This window comes from Solanum dulcamara, chromosome 6 (genome assembly GCF_947179165.1).
Source record: "Solanum dulcamara chromosome 6, daSolDulc1.2, whole genome shotgun sequence".
Lineage (NCBI taxonomy): Eukaryota > Viridiplantae > Streptophyta > Magnoliopsida > Solanales > Solanaceae > Solanum > Solanum dulcamara.
The window spans coordinates 62,906,416-62,924,848 of record NC_077242.1 but is presented as its reverse complement, the minus strand read 5'-3'; the positions used below and the strand labels follow the sequence as shown (position 1 = coordinate 62,924,848).

The following is an 18,433-nucleotide window of genomic DNA, read 5'->3' as shown; positions in this document are numbered from 1 at the left end:
TAACCTCCTACAATTACAACAGACTGGGGCACATTGGAAAAGGTCTTAAAATAATTTTCCTCACAAATGGTAATTTGAGCAGTGCACAAATGAGCAGTAACTAGTAAAATGCTCCTAACATGATTTTTATATCTTTACATGCACAAATGTATTCCAAATGGTATATCAAAAAGTTTTTTAAAAGGTCATCTTGCAGGAATCAAAATCTTAATGTGAACTTCACTTAATCAAGCATATAGATTCGTGATGCAACGTCTTGTACCAGCCAATCAAATCCCTCAAGTAGCCCGTCTCCGGTGTATGCACTACATCCCACGATTCTCCAGTGCCTACTATTGTCCATAGCCTCCAGATTAAGCACCTGAATCAGAAGAAAAAAATTATGTGCCCTCTCTGTGAATGTCAACTTTATGAATAATTGGCCATACATAAAAGGAAGAAAGAAAGAAGCAGATCTATGTGGAAAAAGGTTACTAGTCAACTTAAGTAATTTGGAAACTATTACGTAATACTTTCTTAACCATCACTAGAAAGAAGCTTCTCTCCTGATCTCTCAGTATTTTCGTTGTAATTGGATCTTCAGATTTCTTAACGTGTACGAATCATATTACCAGTGCAAACCTACTTGGCTACAAGATGATTAGAACAGTTTGTGCTTGACCTTCAATGTAATTGTGAAGAGCATCATAGATTGCATCCTTACTAGTTCCAACTGTAAGAACTTCACTTTATGTTCATTCAACACAGTTTTAAGATATACCAAGAAGCATCCTTACTTTGGCTATTTCATCTGGAGAAAGAGCACCTTGTATGTCCTGCTTATTTGCAAAAATCAATAAAGATGCTCCTGATAGCCTCTGCCAAGGAGAAAAGAGTAGTGAAGGACACACAACAGAATAACACTAAGTAAAAATTATTTACAATGGATGAATTGCAGATCATTAAATTCATTCAATAACTTCCATTACAATCAAGTTTGACCTTTGTGCCTGTGAACTAAAGAAAGGAGGAGGTCAATCAAAAAGAGATGTTATTAATCAAAGGTCCCCCGATGCACATGTGGAAGTTCTTTCATGAATCAGCCAACCAAAAATTTGGCTACTAATAATGGAATAAGACCTTAATAATGTATAGGATATGTTGCCTTTTCTCGCCTCACCTGCCTGTTTGACTTATGGCATCATCAACTTGCTTTTCAATCAAACGGATTTTATAACCATAAAGAAAGACCTCTCTTTGGGGATGAGACCTGTCCCTAGATGATGTAGTCAATCAGCAGGACATTCAAAGAAGCTAGGCACCTTCACTAAATTTTAATGACAGAAAGATCTTTCATTTTTTTATCATCTACTGAAAAGGGGTTTGCACGTCCCAAAAGGCTATTACAGACGCATCAAAAGGAAGAGAGACTTTTTGAAGTGCATAATGCACACATTTCAACAGACCCAACAAAAACCAAAAGCAAGGTTTATCACCCTGCACTTATTAACATGACAGTCTAAGGGTGGACAGTTAGGCAAAACATATTAAGGGTAACTAATTGTAAAATGCAAATGGCGCCACCATTATGAAACATGTAACTAAATGAATAGAGCTAGTAAATGTGCATAGGCAGTTCTGTTAGAAAATAACTGAAATAGGTTCTGTACACAATTTATTATTTTCACAGCCACACAAATTAGTTTCCAGAAAAAATCTCAACTGATATTAGTATTAGTATGATAATTTTCGCTGAAGGCAGAAGGAAGCTATAATCGAGGAGGGGTGCAACTTGCATCAAACAAAGATGTAGTATACGTTACTTCTAACCTCCTCTGTGGAGGAATATACAGCTAAGAAGCATAAGGGATGTTGCTAGAAAATGACATGTAAATGAGTGCAAATGCTAATTAACTCAAAAATAACAAAATATTCAAACAAGTGTCTTAATAAGCAGAAGATGGTAGCATTTCCACGGTGAAGTCTGAGATTGGATGCACTTTGACATGTGAATTTACTGAAAACTCGCCCCCTGCTTCTGACTCATTATTTTGCATTTAGACCACTATGAAATACTCCCTCCGTTCCGGTTTACGTAGAAATATTTCCTTATTAGTCTGTTACAAAAAGAAAGACAACATTCTAAATTTGGAAACAATTTAACTTAAACTTTCCAATCCTTAATGACAAGATTTTATGGCCACACATGTTATGGCAAGTTAAGACCACATGTTTCAAAAGTCTTATAAACACACAAATGTCATGACATGATCAGTGGCGGACCCACGTGGTGTCCAGGGGTTCATTCGAACCCCTTTCGGCGAAAAATTATACTATTTATACATGGTTAAAATATTTTTTTATGTATAAATAGTAGATGTCGAACCCCCTTCGGCTAGTTCGTGTGTCTACTTTTTCAGTTTTTGAACCCCCTTATTAAAAATTCTGGTTCCGCCACTGGACATGATTAAAACCATAAGTTTCAGAAGTCTTCCTTTCTTTCATAAACTTCGTGCCAAGTCAAAATATGCCACATGAATTGAAATGGAGAGAGAAGCATAGGTATACAGTATAAAAGGTATGCATGCATTCTGTACCATAACAGAAAACTCATTCCCTAGTTTCTTGACACACTACGGAGCAGGCAACACCAAACAAAAGCATGCATGGTATAGTTTACCCACTTCTCAATTGTCAATTGTTAGAATCAGTGATGCATTTGGAAGAGGCCTTCTAGGACCATAGGAACAAGTAGTTTCAACAACTCCATCCCCTATATATTACATTATGAGCTATGTATTCTAATATTCTCTATTATCGTTCCAATTTTATCAGATGTCCCAAAGAGACTTGTGAGCTATGTATTAAATTCAATATCTTGTTTTAGGGGACACATGCTCTTGCTTCTTCATGTATTAGGGGATGGAGTTGTATTTTGTATAAGGTTAGGGACACACGTCTGACTGTATCACATTGCCCTCGCCCTTATCCAAAAAAAAAAAAAAAAAAAAAAAAAAAAAAACTCCATCGCTAATACATAAAGAAGCTAGAACATTTGTCCCTCTAAAACAAGATGCTACATTTAATGCATAGCTCATGATGTAAGACAATCGGAAATCAAAATATCTCACTAGGTTAAAAAACCAATGGAGAAGTGCAAATCCAATGGTTGTGCTGCCTATATACATCGTAAGAACCAATATAGTAAATCTGTAGGTCTTAAGAAAATGAAAAATGTAACTACATAGAAGCAAGAAAAGTTCAAACAAGTTGTACCCTTTACTTGGCACAACTTACGAAGGACTCCCACCTCTAGATGCACTCGTACAACAATGGTTCATAGAAGAGAAAAAGGGAAAATTGGATTAGTAGACCACCCTGAAAATCCATATGTTTTTGGAGTTTTTGCTTAAGGGAGTAGATGAGGTTCAACAACAGAAAAGAGAACCAATATGAAATATACCTCCTCCTTCAGAAGATTATGTAGCTCGTATCTGCAGTCATCTAGCCTTCTCAGATCAGAACTATCCACAACCCACACCAAGCCATCAGTTTGCTCAAAGTAGTTTCTCCAATAAGATCGTATTGTTTTCTGCCCCCCGACATCCCATATATTGAGGGTATACCTGAAGAATGTCAGGTTAACTTGAAATCAACTATTTTGAAATTTCAGAAAAAGAATCTCATTTCCAACAAGGATCATCTAGAAGGAATTTAAACTACTAAAATGATTTAAACACACCAGATGGTAATTTCAAACACATACACATTGACTTAACTCTGTTTAGTGATGTTGGGTTTTTAAAAGGGTACAGTGGCGAAAAGATTAAAACTGATTGAAATTGTCTCTGAATTTTTATTAAGTATAGAGGATTTTAAATAATCAACTTAAAAAACAGAAAATGAGCAAAATTCTGCATAATAAAATTCAAAAACCTAAAATATCTAAATTAGACTTATCCAACTAAATTTTCCTAAAACAAAGACTTCTACAACTAAACTACTAATTATTCTAGTAAATCAGCACTAACAAAAGCAATATTCAACACTCTGCCTTTGCTTCAGTTACTGCAATCTAAAAAGTTGATCCTCCTCAATTTATGCTTTTGTTGTTTGCGCTCGAGGATTGTTTTGAGGGTCTTTGAACTTGCACACTTTCGTAATATGGTCTGTTTGTTTGCAATTTCCACATATTGCATCATATCTCAACCAACAATTTTTTTCTAGGTGTGTTTTCTTTTTGAAGTATTTGCAAAAATGATAATTAGCCTTTTTCTTTTTTGTTTTGTGCATGAAAGCACACTCAGTAACATTGTCTAGTAACATTGTCTTGTCTGAAGGCTCTTTTTTGCTCTTATGCTTGAAGAACACATTAATTCTTCAACAGAAACAATAGAAAGATCTTTAGAATCTTCTAGAGAGGAGATTTTAGACTTAAATCTCTCTGGAATTGTCACAAGAACTTTTTCAACTACTCTCATCTTTGATGATTCTTGCCAAGTAACTTAATTCTATTAACAATCAAAATATGCATTTGCCTAACTCAATCACTTCCTTAGTGCTCTTTTGCTTCTTTTGTTGTCTCAAATGCAATTATTTTACAAAAAATCAAATCTACAATTGAATTTTGAACTACAGTTTTGGTGTTGTATTTTTTTTTGGGTTTCCCACCTGATGTCCGGAGCCCGTAGAGCCCCGACTAAATTCGGATCGCGTACTGCAGGGCCCATTTAGAGGTGGCGCTTCCAACAGGATTTTTTCCATTCCCAGAGCTCGGATCCGAGACCTTTGGTTAAGGGTGAAGCAGTCTCACCACTACACCACAATCCATGTTGGTTGGTGTGCTATTTTTTGGTTCTCTTCTAAATGAGCTTTAATTTGGGCGAAGGTAGAATTTGCTAGTACAGGTTGTACGGGTCCATCTTCCATTACAACTTCCCACGGATGATAGGCTTCAAGATATGATTTCATTTTCACTGACTAAATCTGATAGTTTTCATTAGTGAAAATTTGTGGGCATTCAAAGAGAGATTGTTGCTTGCCATGTTTGAAACATAGGTTTAAAATTGATATTGGTTAAAAATGGTTCTTTAGAATAAACTCACAGATCTTGTAAGACAGTGAGGCTCTGATACCACTGTCAGGGTTTAAAAAATTGTCTCTGAATTTCTGTTAAGTATGCAACAACATACTGAAATCCCACAAGTGAGGTCCGGAGAGGGTAGATTGTATGTAGACTTAATGGAGGTGAATCCCACAACTTACCACTACCTCGTGGAGGTGAATATTTGACCAAACTAAGCCATTATTTAAACTAATTTACCACAATAATACATTTTTTTAACATTCTACAAAACTAATATGAACATATTTCTCAGTAACGTTTTAGGCTACATTCAACTGTGTAAAATATTATTGTTGACGGCTTTAATTTAACAAACGTTACTGTAAGTAACGTTTTTAGGATAATATGTTTCTGTGAGTAACGTTTTACAAAACGTTACTTTGAGACACATTTTACAACTAAAACGTTACTCACAGTAACATTTCTTAAGAATCCAATCACGAGCCATCAAATTCTGCAAATATAGAATTGAATCATGTAAATTTGACTATAATGTTTTAACTTAAAAACATGACTGTCGGTTACGACACTCTGTTCAAGTCATATTCCTCCATTTTCCAAACATATTATTATAAAATAAATCTTGTTGGAAGGAATGTTTTGCATATTCCAACATTATTCAGCAAAGTTTTTACTTGTGTGGCCCATTATTGAAATAATATTCACAAAACTTCATTAGGTATGCATTAAATAATCAAGTTAATATATCATATGATGTTAAGTTTTTACTATAGCTTTAAAATTATTTTTCTGATTTATTAATTATAAAAAAAATGTCTTATTTTTATGTGTAGGACAAAGATGACAAACTTTGAATATAATGTGATGGTTACTTTGTATTAGGGTGGTGAAATAATTACTGACATGTAAAAATAAGACATTTTTTTATAATTAATAAATCAAAAAAATAATTTTAGAGCTATAGTAAAAACCTAACATCATACGATATATTAACTTGACTTATTTAATGCATACCCGATGAAGTTTTGAAAATATTATTTCAACAATGGGCCACATAAGTAAAAACTTTGCTGAATAATGTTGGAATATGCAAAACATTCCTTCCAACAAGATTTATTTTATAATCATATGTTTGGAAAATGAAGGAATGACTTTAACAGAGTCTCGTAACTGACAGTCACATTTTTATGGTCAAATTTGCAGGATTCAATTCTACATTTGCAGAATTCAATTTTATATCTGCAGGATTAGATGACCCGTGATTGGATTCTTAAGAAACGTTATTGTGAGTAGCGTTTTAGGTGTAAAATGTGTCTCCGAGTAACGTATTATAAAACGTTACTCACAGTAACGTATTATGCTAAAAAAGGTACTCACAGTAACTTTCTTAAATTAACGCAGTCAGTAATAATATTTTACACAGCTAGATTTTTTTGAATAAAATATAGCCTAAAACGTTATTGAGAACTACATTTATACTAGTTTTGTAAAATTAAAAAAAAGTATTATTTTGGTGAATTAGTTTAAATAATAGCTTAGTTTGGTCAAAAATTCTCGTGGAAGTACAAAGTCTGTTTTTGAAAGACCCTTGACTGAAGTGCTGCAAATCCAGGTACAAAGAAGGAAACGATGAAGAAAATATAGCAAGGAACAAGGAAACAGTGCAAAATGTCTACAAGAAGGGAGCAAAACAACAACAAAATAGCGCAATAATCAACACACAATAAACAACATACTAGGATAGAATATTGAAAACACTAATAAACCATGATAAATATCAAAAATAGGAACTAAAAAATAAACTTCCAGTACAATGGCAAACACCAACCAACTTAAGCATGACAACACTACACTACCTACTAATTTTCTACCCTAATACAGTAACATTTTTGTTATGCATGGAGGGTTTTAAATAGCCAACTTAAAAACAGAAAATGTGCAAAAATCTACAACATAAAATTCAAAGACCTAAGATATCTCAATTAGACTTATCTAACTAAATATAAATTTAAACAAAGAGTTCTCCTATAACTAAACTACTTATTATTCTAGTAAATCAGCAATAACAGAAGCAAATATTCAACATGTTCACCAAAGTTCATCCAACCTATTTGCATGGACTCTGGACTTCACTAATGGAGCCCCAAAAATTTTATGTCTGGCAGCATAAAACCTAGAACTCTACATTCTATGCAAAACATAGTCAAGCCCAAGCTTGAATAAAAAAGGAGGGTGTGATAGGTTGATGCAGTATAAAAATAGGCTATCAATGATTACACAGAGGATTCATTTAGCTGATCCCAACTATTTTGGTATTAAATATAGTTGATTAATTGATAGCATAAACCAAGGCCCTCGAAAGTAATTCAAAAGGTAAGAACTCAAGACTGTGCTTAAATGAACCAATTCTAATTTTATGGAATGAAACAATCTAAATTATTCAACTAACCGCATAAACATTGCCTGACAAAGTACATCTTGGACATGTAGGTTACAATTAACTGAGTAACAACAATAAATAAGAATAAATACACTATTGAAGCAGGATAACTGAATGGAAATCTGAGAAACAAAACAGAAAGGAAACCGAGAATCCATACTTCTGATACGTGATGGTTTTGATGTTGAAGCCAAGAGTTGGACTGATAACACTTGTATCTTCACCATTTATTTTTAAGACTATTGTTGTCTTACCAGAGTTGTCAAGACCCCTATATAATAAACAGAATCGAACAAATATTAAATAAATACACTGTACACAAAATTCCCCCATGCCACATGTTAGTGTTAGCTTGTAGACTTACACCATAAGGATGCGCATTTCCTTTTCTTTTCGCTTGATCTTACGGATAATGCTGAGAAGTCCCATCGTGATCGCTCCTAGTTTCCTGGGCAAAGTTCGACATTCATTTAATAGAAGTTGCATACAGCATGCAAAAACTAATACCAAGTAATCTGTCTGTCACAGAGTGATGTCCAACTGTATGTTTTGGCTAATGATAAAATATTTAACAGGAACAAATAACTATGCGACAGTAAATTCTATCCTCTTTTCTTTTCTTTTTCTGTCTTTCATAAATATTAAACGTCGTAGATTTGTTTTCCTACTCAGAATCAATCCAAATGTGCAATATTTAAAACCAGTGACCCAAAGGATCAACAAGGTGATCATCCAATTAGCCATTGCAATTATTGTTATTGGTACCAACAACAACATACTCCGTGTAATCCCACAAACGGGGTTCGGAGAGGATAGAGTACCCAAATCTTACCCATAACTCATAGAGATAGAGAGGTTGTTTCTGATAAACTCTCGGCTCAAGTAAAGCATCTAAAACCAGTTTGAAAAAGAGAATACAGAAATGAAAGCAGTAACAACAACGAAATAGAGCATTATGGAAAGCAATACATTGCATACAAAAGAGCAGTAACAACAATGAACTAGTGCGAGCACAGGAAACACAGATGGTAACAACAATCGACAAAGAAGAAACTATATGAATAGTTTTAATACTACTGGTAAGTGAGTAGGTATTAATACAACCACCTATCCTACCCCACAGGAAAGCGAGAGAACGCTCAACTACCAACTAACCTTCTACACTAATTCGTGACTTCCAAACCCTCATGCCTAAGGTCATGTCCTCGGTAAGCTCAAGATGCACCATGTCCTGTCTAATCACCTTCTCTCAATACTTTTTCGGTCTACATCTACCTCTCCGAACACCGATCATTGTCAACCTCTCACACCTCCTCATCGGGCATCTATGCTTCTCTTCTTCAAATGCTTAAACCATCTCAACATCGCTTCCCTCATCTTGTCCACCACAGGGGTCACTCCCATTTTGTTACGAATATCTTCATTTCTAATTTTAATTATCCTAGTATGCTCACACATCTATCTCAGCATCTTTATTTTCACAACTTTCATCTTTTAAACATGTGAGTTCTTATCTGGACGGCACTCCGCCCCATACAATATAGTCAGTCTAACCACCACTTTGTAGAACTTAACTATAAGTTTAGGTGGTAGCTTTTTATCACACAAGACTCCATGATGAGCCTCCATCTCACCATCCCGCCCCAATTCAATATGCGACATTATCATCTATCTCCCCATTACCTTTGAATTAAAGACACAAAATACTTGAAACATACTCTCTTGGGGATGACCTAAGTATCAAGCCTCACTTTTTTGCCAATAACTTGTGTTGCATCAGTGAACTTGCACTCCAGATAATTAATCTTGGTCTTGCTCAACCTAAACCCGTTAGAATCTACGATTTGTCTCCAAACCTCCAACCTAGTATTAATCCATCCCGAGTCTCATCAATCAGTACAATGTCATCGGCGAATAACATACACCAAGGCACTTCACCTTGAATATGTAGTGTCGGTTCATCCATCACCAAGACAAATAGGAGCGGCTTAAGAGTCAATCCCTTGTACAATCTCATCAGGAAGTGTTCTAAGTCACCTGCCACTATTCTCACCTTGGTCTTGGCTCCATCGTATTGTTATTGATACCTTTGGTGAAAAATGTAACAAACATCTTTCCTTTCCTCCCCATGTAAAAGGAAGTTGCAAACAATTGTACTTGGTGGCCGAACAAAAGGTGAAAGATCTTCTAGTCCTGACAATCTTTTTTTGAGAACAAAACCAAAAGCAACCCCTAGTTTTGTTGAATCAATGAGATGTAGAAAGGGACGCGTGTAAGTATTTCCATAATAAAACCCAATAAAACCAAAAGAAATTGCACTTCATAGAATATTTAAGTTCGAAAGCTTTAAATAACCAAACATAACCAGTATACATAGATCTGACCAATTCAAAAGAAAAAATCCACCACAAAAAGGAAATCCATAGCCCAAAAATTCAACAGAATAAATCTAAAGAGAATATTGATGATCACAGAGGCCCCACAAAATGAAAAAGAAAAATAAATGGTGGAAACTGCTGCCATTTAGGTATATCCATCTACAGACAAGAAAGGACAACACAAGAAACCCAGAAAATTGACCAAAGAAAAAGAAAGAAAGAAGAAGTCCAAATTAATGACCATAATAGGCTGATGGAAAAGCCAGATAAATATGTGTGTGTGGGGGGGGGGACCTAAAGCAATTTTTTTTGTTAAGGTAAAGTATTATTGAAACAATACCAAGGTACAGAAGGAAATAAGAATCAAAACAAGACCCGACCAGACAATCTGCTACTCTTTTCTATCTAACAACTCTAGAAAATCCATGTACTGGTCTAGATTAACTAACATATTGCTATTACGCCAGAAGTATAGTGATGCACAATGCAGTCAATTAAGCATCAATTAAGAAAAACAATTCTAGGAGCTTGGAACTCGAAGAACTGAGATACTAATTAAGGGTTGGAAGCCGAGATATTAGAAGAGAGAAATTTAGAAAAAGGAGAAATGTATTATCATTCAATGAATCAATTGTAATCTTTTAAATGGTATCCACTAATGAATTCAACAAACTACTCTTCAACATTCAGCTGACTTTTGTAACAGAACTGTAACTAACTAATAGACATCAACTAACTATTGGACATCACCCACTAACTAACTTGTACACCTCAGCTGCCAGCTCTATGATCTGTAGACTTGAATCAATACCCCCTATTGAAGTACAGACTCGCTCTCAAGGCTGAAAGGAAGGAAATCTATGTTGGATGTCAGACAAGTACTCCCAACTGGCTTGGGAAGCATCAATAGCTGTCCAGTTCACAAGCACTTGAACCACAGCATTGTTGCCTCGTTTCACAAACCTCCTTTCTAACACAACTTCAGGCATAGGGCAATATGGACAGGACAAGTGAAACATAGGTGGATGATTAATGGAAGATGGAACGTCATGACATTTCTTCAACTGAGAGACGTGAAATGTATGATGAATTAAGACATCAGCTGGCGAAAGTAATTAGGCAACAGCTCCAACCTTAGCAGCAATAGGATAGGGGCCAAAATACATAGCAGCCAACTTCTTAAAGGGTCTAATAGCAACTGAAACTTGCCGATAAGGTTCCAATTTAAGGTACACCCAATCTCCTACCTCAAAGCATTTGTCAGATCTATGTCTATCAGCCAGTGTTATCAAAGCAAAAAGCGCGAAAAAACTCTAAGGTCCGTTGGAGCTTTAAGCGCAAAACGCAAATAAAGCATAGGCTTTAATAAAAAAGGCCCAAAGGGAGAAAAATTATAAATTTATAAGTTTTAGTCCAAGACTAACAATTTATAAGCATGAATAACAAATATATAAACAAAGAAATTGAAAAATAATTACGATAAAGTAAAATATCAATTGTTTAGTGTCGTCTCTTCAGAAAAGGTTCATTAGTAAGGAAAAGTATGCCTTAGAACCTTGATGACGACACTAAAGTGCACATTAAGCGAGGCGAAGCGCTCAACGCAATTTGAGCCTCGCTTCAGGGCTTAAGCGTGATTTAAGTGCATCTTCGATAACACTGCTATCAGCCAAGTCTTCCATTCTTTGTTGGGCTCTCTGAATGTGAAACTTCAAAAGATCAATGATTGCTTCTCTAGCAGCCAATGATCAGTCTACCATATCAGAGGCAGACTCACCGGCTAAGTAAGGAAGGTGATGGGGGTTTCTGACCATATAACACTTCATAAGAAGAGCATTTGATAGCACTGTGGTAAGTAGTATTATACCACCACTCAGCAAGTGGTAAATAACTTAACCACTCCTTAAGGCTATCAGAACAAAAACATAATAAGTCTCCAATGTCCTATTCAAAAGCTCTATTTGTCCATCTGTCTGAGGGTGATAAGCAGTACTCCTCTGCAACTGAACCCCTTGTATTGTAAACAATTCTTGCCAAAAATTGCTAAGGAATGCAGGATCTCGATCACTTGTCAATGTAGTTGGAACGCCATGAAGTTTAAAAACATGGTCCCAAAAGCACAGTGCTACTGATTGGGCAATATATGGATGTTGTAGGCTCATGAAATGGCCATATTTACTCAACCTATCAACCACCACCAAGATAACCATTCTTGCCATTGGACTTAGGTAAGCCCTCAATGAAGTCTAAACACACATCATTCCACACTCCATCTAGAATAGGCAAAGGCTGAAGTAAGCCTGGATAGGTTGAAACATCATACTTGTGCCTCTAGCAAACATCACATTTGTTGATGAAGTCCCTCACATCCTGAGTTAGAGACTTCCAATAAAATAGAGACTATAACCTCTTGATGGTAGCATCCATGCCAGAATGTCCACTCTGTGTAGTAGAATGCCACATTGCAATAATAGTTTTTTCAGATGGGAATTGGCTCCAACCACCAATCTACCCCTCATCCTAAGCTGAACATTACACCAAGTAAAAGACTTAAAAGGTTGCACCTGTAATCTAGTAATCAGGTTTTGCAGAGATGCATCAGTCGACCAAGTGTTTTTGATCTGCTCATATAGAGAATCATTCGGAGTCAGTAAAGAAATAGCTAACAACTCAGAATCGGGCGTCCTTGATAAGGCATCGGCAACTTTGTTGTCTACAACCTTCTTATACTCAATGGAGAAGTCAAAATCCATGAGTTTAGAAATACCAGCCACCTGGAAGTCAGTGTGGATGTTTTTTTTCCAACAAGTGCTTCAAGGCTTTCTGATCAGTATTTATAATGAAGGACCTTCCTATCAAATAGTGGGATCATGTGGTGACAACAAAAATAAAAGCCATTAATTCCCTATCATAGACAGACATAGCTTGGTGTCTAGGAGCCAGTGGCTTGCTAATATAAGCTATAGGGTGCCCTTGATGCATCAGCACAACACCAATTCCCTTCCCACTTGCATCAGTTTCCACCACAAAAGGTTTAGAGTAATCAGGCATAGCTGATACTGGAGTTGAAATCAAGGCTTGCTCCAGTTCCTCAAATGTTGCACTGGCATCCTCATTCAAATGATATCCATCCTTCTTGAGTAACTCATGTGATGGCTTACAAATGGACCCAAATGCTTGTATGAACCTTCTGTATTATCCAGCAAGTCCCAAGAAACCCCTCAGTTGCTTGATGTTGTTGGGAATAGGCCATTGTGCTACTGCTACAATCTTCTTGGGATCTGTAGACACCCCCTCAACACAAATGAAGTGGCCTAGATATTCCACTTTAGGCACTCCTAAGGCACATTTGGACATTTTTGCATACAATTGAATCTCTGCATCAGGTCAAAGACTGCCCTCACATGCTCAATATGATCAACCATACTTTTACTGTAAATAACTATGTCATCAAAAAAAACAACTAACATTGTTTTCCTCAGTAATGGCTTGAAAACTGAATTTATGAGACTTTGGAAGGATGATGGAGCATTAGTTGAGCCAAAAAGCATTACCAAAAACTCATAGTGTCCTTCATGAGTCTTAAAGGCAGTTTTGTGAGTGTAATTTTCATACATTCTCAGTTGGTGATATCCTGCTCTAAGGTCAATCTTTGAGAATACCATGGCACATCCTAACTCATCTAAGAGGTCCTCTATAATGGGTATAGGAAACTTGTCTTTGATGGTCAAGTAGTTCAGCTCCCTATAATCCACACAAAGCCTCCAGCTTCCATCCTTTTGGCCAACCAATACAACTGGTGAGGCATAAGGACTAGTACTGTGCTGTATGACCCCCTGATCTAGCATTTCCTGAACAAGTTTCACTATGATATCCATTTTGACCCCACGGTACCTTTAAGGTCTTTTGTTCACTGGGTTGGCAGACTCAACCAGTGGTATTCTATGATCAAAAGACCCTCTATGAGGTGGTAGTGTAGTAGGTATCTCAAATATGCTGGCATATTGGTCAATTAACAAGGATAATGCTGGATTAATGGAGTTACCCTGATTAGCCTGAATGTGATAGCTCTGTAGTCCATCCTCTGTACCAGATAATAATGACATCATGAAGAATTGAGTATCATCAACCTCAATCTTATTTGGTGACTTGGCCCCTGTTGACTTCGGTTGACTGCTAGCTCCTCTCAAGGCATGTTTCTTGCCTCGATACCTAAATTCAATGGTTCTATTCTGGAAGTCAAACAAGATTCTACCCAAGGTATTCAGCCATTATACCCCCAGGACAATGTCCACATTACCCAATGGTAGAAACAAGAAATCAGAGGCAAATGTAGTACCCTGCAAAAGCCATGTTAGATTTTTGCACACTGAAGTTGTTTGCACCTTCCTTCCATCAGCAACACTAATTAATTGGGCCATAATAGTACTGGTCTGACATCCTAACCTCTTGGCTACTTCTTGATCAATGAAGTTATGTGTGCTCCCAGTATCAGTTAGGACCTGCAAGGGTCTCTTTTCATGATACCCAGTCACTCTAATGGTCTGATATCTTGTCAGTCTTGTAAAAGCTTGTAAGAATATGGTCATGAATTCATCAATATCTTCCTGTATTTGGTCATGCATTACCTCTTCTTGAACCAGTTCTTCATCTTCTATCTTCACCATAAAAATTTGTTTATTGGTCCTGCACTTGTGACCAACCACATACTTATCATCACAGAAAAAACAAAGGCCCTTAGCCCTTTTCTCATCCATCTCAGTAGCAGTCAACCTCATTCCCAACCCATTACCATTAGGTTTAGCAATCTGTGATCAATTGGTTTCTTGTACGTGGAATTTGGTATGAATGGCTTTTGAGAGAAATGTGTTTTAACATGAGTAGGAGTAGGCAGAATTGGACCTTGTACTAGATTGACCATATGTTTCAAACCCCATGTCTTAGCTTGTGCATCAAAAACATCCTCCTGTAACCTAGCAAGTTTATAAGCATGCAGCAATGTTCTTGGTGACTGCATATTGATAGATTTGTTCAGTTCTGGCTTTAACCCACCCAAGAAACAGCTAATGGTATTCTCATTTGACAGATTCACTCCTATCAATAATCTATCAAAATCAGCTTGGTATTCCTTCACACTACCATTTTGAGTCAGATTCTTCAAGGCTTCAATAGAATCCTCAAACTCTTCCCCGATCCTTTCATTCAAAGCCAAGACATAATTGTCCATAAAGGATTCACTACACAATTTCTAGACCTCATATATGACCTATGCCAAGCAATTGCCTCCCCTTCTAGGTGAATTGAAGCTACCCTTACCCTCTGATCGAATGGAACCTCATCCATAGCAAAGAATTGGTCCACCTTATGCAACCAAGTTCTTAAATTTGTCCTTATACAACCAAGTTTCTCATGGTTGTTAGCAAAAGAAGCTGTCTTGACACATGAAAATCTAAGAAAGAGGAACATTATCTTAGTTACACACTGTTGTTTATGTGGTGAGGCAACTAAGACAATGGGACAATTTTTTTTGCATTGCAGAATTACTGACCAGCTATGGAAGATTTTCATCAATCTCAGAGGTATACAATGGACAATACCTAGCAAGATTGTTGACACTCTGTCTAGTTGGGAAGAAGCTGGGAAGGGAGCTAAAAACAGGAGCTACTGGAGAACCATCCCAGCCTATATATGGTGGACCATTTGGAAGGAAAGAAATGCTAGGTTTTTGAAGGTAGGAGTAGAACAGTACAGAATATTAAAACAGATTGTATTTTGTTTTGTGTTTTTGGTGTACAAAGAACTCTCCTATAGATGCAGAAAATATCCTAGAAGTATTAGGGTCATGCTAGGATTAGGAGCTCTTTGTCATATTGCTATACTTTGATCTGTTGTAAAGGTTTTAGCACTACCTAACTGCTACTTGATAATACAAATGTTACTTATTCCAAAAAAAAAATGACCAGAAAATCTAGGAAATGCTAACATAGAAAATTGAGTAAAGAGATTACCAGAATTGCTGTGATTTTCCTTGTGTCTAATTTCATGCTGGAATTCAAATGAACATGCCCTATCAGTTGAAGATTCCACTCTTCCCAGATCCTTTCTTTTCCCTTAATTCCCAATCGGCTAATGGTTTCCTTGATCTCACACAATTCCTTATCTGTTTGTGAATTCCTTTCGTTCATGCTATTCATCCCTGCCATCAGTTTCGTCAAGTGATCTTGGATCTGGGCTAGTCGATCATCCATTTCTTCCACTTATTTATCTTGACTCTGACTTATGGTTACCGTCATGCCAAGGATCACGAGCTTTGATACCAATTGATGCACAATGGCAATCAATTAAGCATCAATTAAGAAGAACAATTCTAGGAGCTTGGAACTCGAAGAACTGAGATACTAATTCAGGGCTGGAAGCCGAGATATTAGAAGAGAGAGAATTTTAGAAGAAGAAATGTATTATAATTCAATGAATCAATTGTAATCTTTTACATGGTATATATGGATCTAATCCACTAATGAATTCAACTAACTACTGTTCAACATTCAACCGACTTTTGTCACAAAATTGTAACTAACTAATAGGCACCAACTAACTATTGGACATCACCCACAAACTAACTTGTGCACCTCATCTGTCAGCTCTATAATCTGTAGACTTGCATCATACAGATTCTATAAAGCTAAAGCAACTATCTTTAACTATTGTATTGAACTAAGTGATATAAAAAATATTATGATGGTGGTGTATGTGCCAATTTGCGTGCAGCTCGACTATTTCACTGGATACTCTCTACCTCCCACCAGTTCAGGTGTACCCATCGAGACTTAGCTAGAAGGGAGTGTTTTTTGCTTTCACTAGTATTTGAATCCAAGCCCTCATTGTGCTCCCCTCACTTCTTTGACCACTGAGTCACACCCTTGACAGCAACTAAAATATGGCATTTAATGCTATAAAATGGACAAGTGAATATATGAAAAAGAAAAGGAAAAGCGAATGGAAACACCCATATAAATGGAAGAAAAGAAAAAAATGACGGAATTTTGCTCATTGATCTATCAACCTAAGTGCGACAAAATGAAGAGCATAAAATGAGACAAATAGATGGGAAAAACAAACTACCAGAATTCACCTTGAGACTTCATAATTCTCGAAATTAATGAATAACAATCAGCTAAAAATACTCGGAGAAATCATAAAAACTGACCCCCCCCCCAGGGGAATGAGCTAAAACCTCAAACACCAGGTTGACAATTTATCAAACACGTCATAGGCAGATTTATCTGATGATTCTATTTACATAGGAGCGCAAGTAATATCCTCCCAATTTTTTGTTGGACTTACAGTTCAGCACCAATACACAATGTATTCAGACAATCCCCAAATAAGTAGTAAAATTCGAATTTCACTTCATGTCATAGAACATACATAACAAAGGAGGTCAGAAAGAGAAATAGACGAGGAGAGATAGCAGAGAGCATTACCTGGTGGACGACGGTGGGATGCGAGTTGTGAATGCAAGTGCGATGTTGGAGTTTTTTTAACTTAAGGATCCATTTGGAAAGCCCTCAAGCAGGTCTTCTACTTGCAATTTCATCTCGTGATTTGAAATAAGGAGATAAAATTTCAAATTTTCTAAAAAGTTCAAATTTGAGAATTTAATATTATGAATTCACATTTTTCAAATATAAAAACTGATCCATATGTTTATATTGTGTAAAAAAAATCATCATTTTATATTTACCAACAATTTATTTCATATAGAAACAAAATTTATAGTTAATATTACTACTCTTAACAACTTTTAAACCATTTATAGCCTATTTGAATTGATTTATTTTTAAGCAGCTTATAAGTTGAAAACTCCTTATAAGTTCAAAAAAAAATAGGTGCAGGCAAACTTCTTTTTTTTGACTTATAAGCTGTTTTCAACTTATAAACTGCTTAAAATAAGTTCATCTAAATAAATCCAATTATTTATTGGGCTTATTTTAAGCACAAAATAACTTTAAGTTGGCCAACCAAATACTCAAAAAAGTTGAAAACAGCTTATAAGTCAATCCAAACGGCCTCATAATCATTTATCTTATTTTGTAAGATTATATAAAGAATTAGGTAAATTTGATAGTTTTCGCAATTCCAAAGTGTATATTGAGGACTCTTAAAGTTTTAGATTAGTCGGATTCTTCATCTCTCTCTGCTGCCGGCAACCCCTCCGGCGATTTCTCTTTCTTCGGCGAAAATATTCAGTTATTACACTTTGAGATTTTCTCTGGCTGTTCACGATCAACATAGCAAAGCTTCTTCATCTTCATCTTCTGAACGCACACCAAGTGTTTGATTAATTATTTGTGTGAAGAGAAAATACGGTATTCGGTATAGGATTTGAACCAAAAACTCAAGATCACTATAGATCTAGATCTAAATATCAAATTCCGGCGAAACTCTAGTTTTTCCGGCGAAGCCTTTTTTTTCCCAGGTGTACAGATCTGTATTTTCGGTGACGAACAACCGCTGCAACTCAACTCCGTACGCCGACGTGAATAGTAC

The 18,433-nt window shown here is 36.2% G+C and overlaps 1 protein-coding gene across 2 annotated transcripts; it reads right to left on the bottom strand.

The window, feature by feature from the left end:
* Nucleotides 1-39: 39 nt before the first annotated feature.
* On the bottom strand, nucleotides 40-17,505 carry LOC129891253 (ADP-ribosylation factor-like protein 2). 2 transcript variants are annotated; one of them, XM_055966545.1, is made up of 6 exons: nucleotides 17,368-17,505; nucleotides 7,870-7,953; nucleotides 7,666-7,776; nucleotides 3,443-3,605; nucleotides 777-857; nucleotides 40-361 (listed from the first exon to the last, which is right to left on the bottom strand). In XM_055966545.1, exons 2-6 carry the CDS (start codon nucleotides 7,932-7,934, stop codon nucleotides 224-226), a joined length of 558 nt encoding a protein of 185 aa, XP_055822520.1. In that variant the 5' UTR covers nucleotides 7,935-7,953; nucleotides 17,368-17,505; the 3' UTR covers nucleotides 40-223. The 2 variants fall into 2 exon arrangements, with proteins under 2 accessions (XP_055822520.1, XP_055822521.1); XM_055966546.1 differs by lacking the exon at nucleotides 17,368-17,505 and adding an exon at nucleotides 15,892-16,206.
* Nucleotides 17,506-18,433: the final 928 nt, after the last annotated feature.

Bases quoted from the DNA above. Each gene is read 5' to 3' on its own strand.
- LOC129891253 (XM_055966545.1), bottom strand. From the start codon at position 7,934: ATGGGACTTCTCAGCATTATCCGTAAGATCAAGCGAAAAGAAAAGGAA. The intron at 7,777-7,869 runs GTAAGTCTACAA...TTTATTATATAG, and splicing joins GAAATGCGCATCCTTATGGT to GGGTCTTGACAACTCTGGTA. The intron at 858-3,442 runs GTATATTTCATA...TCTCCTTGGCAG, and splicing joins ATAATCTTCTGAAGGAGGAG to AGGCTATCAGGAGCATCTTT.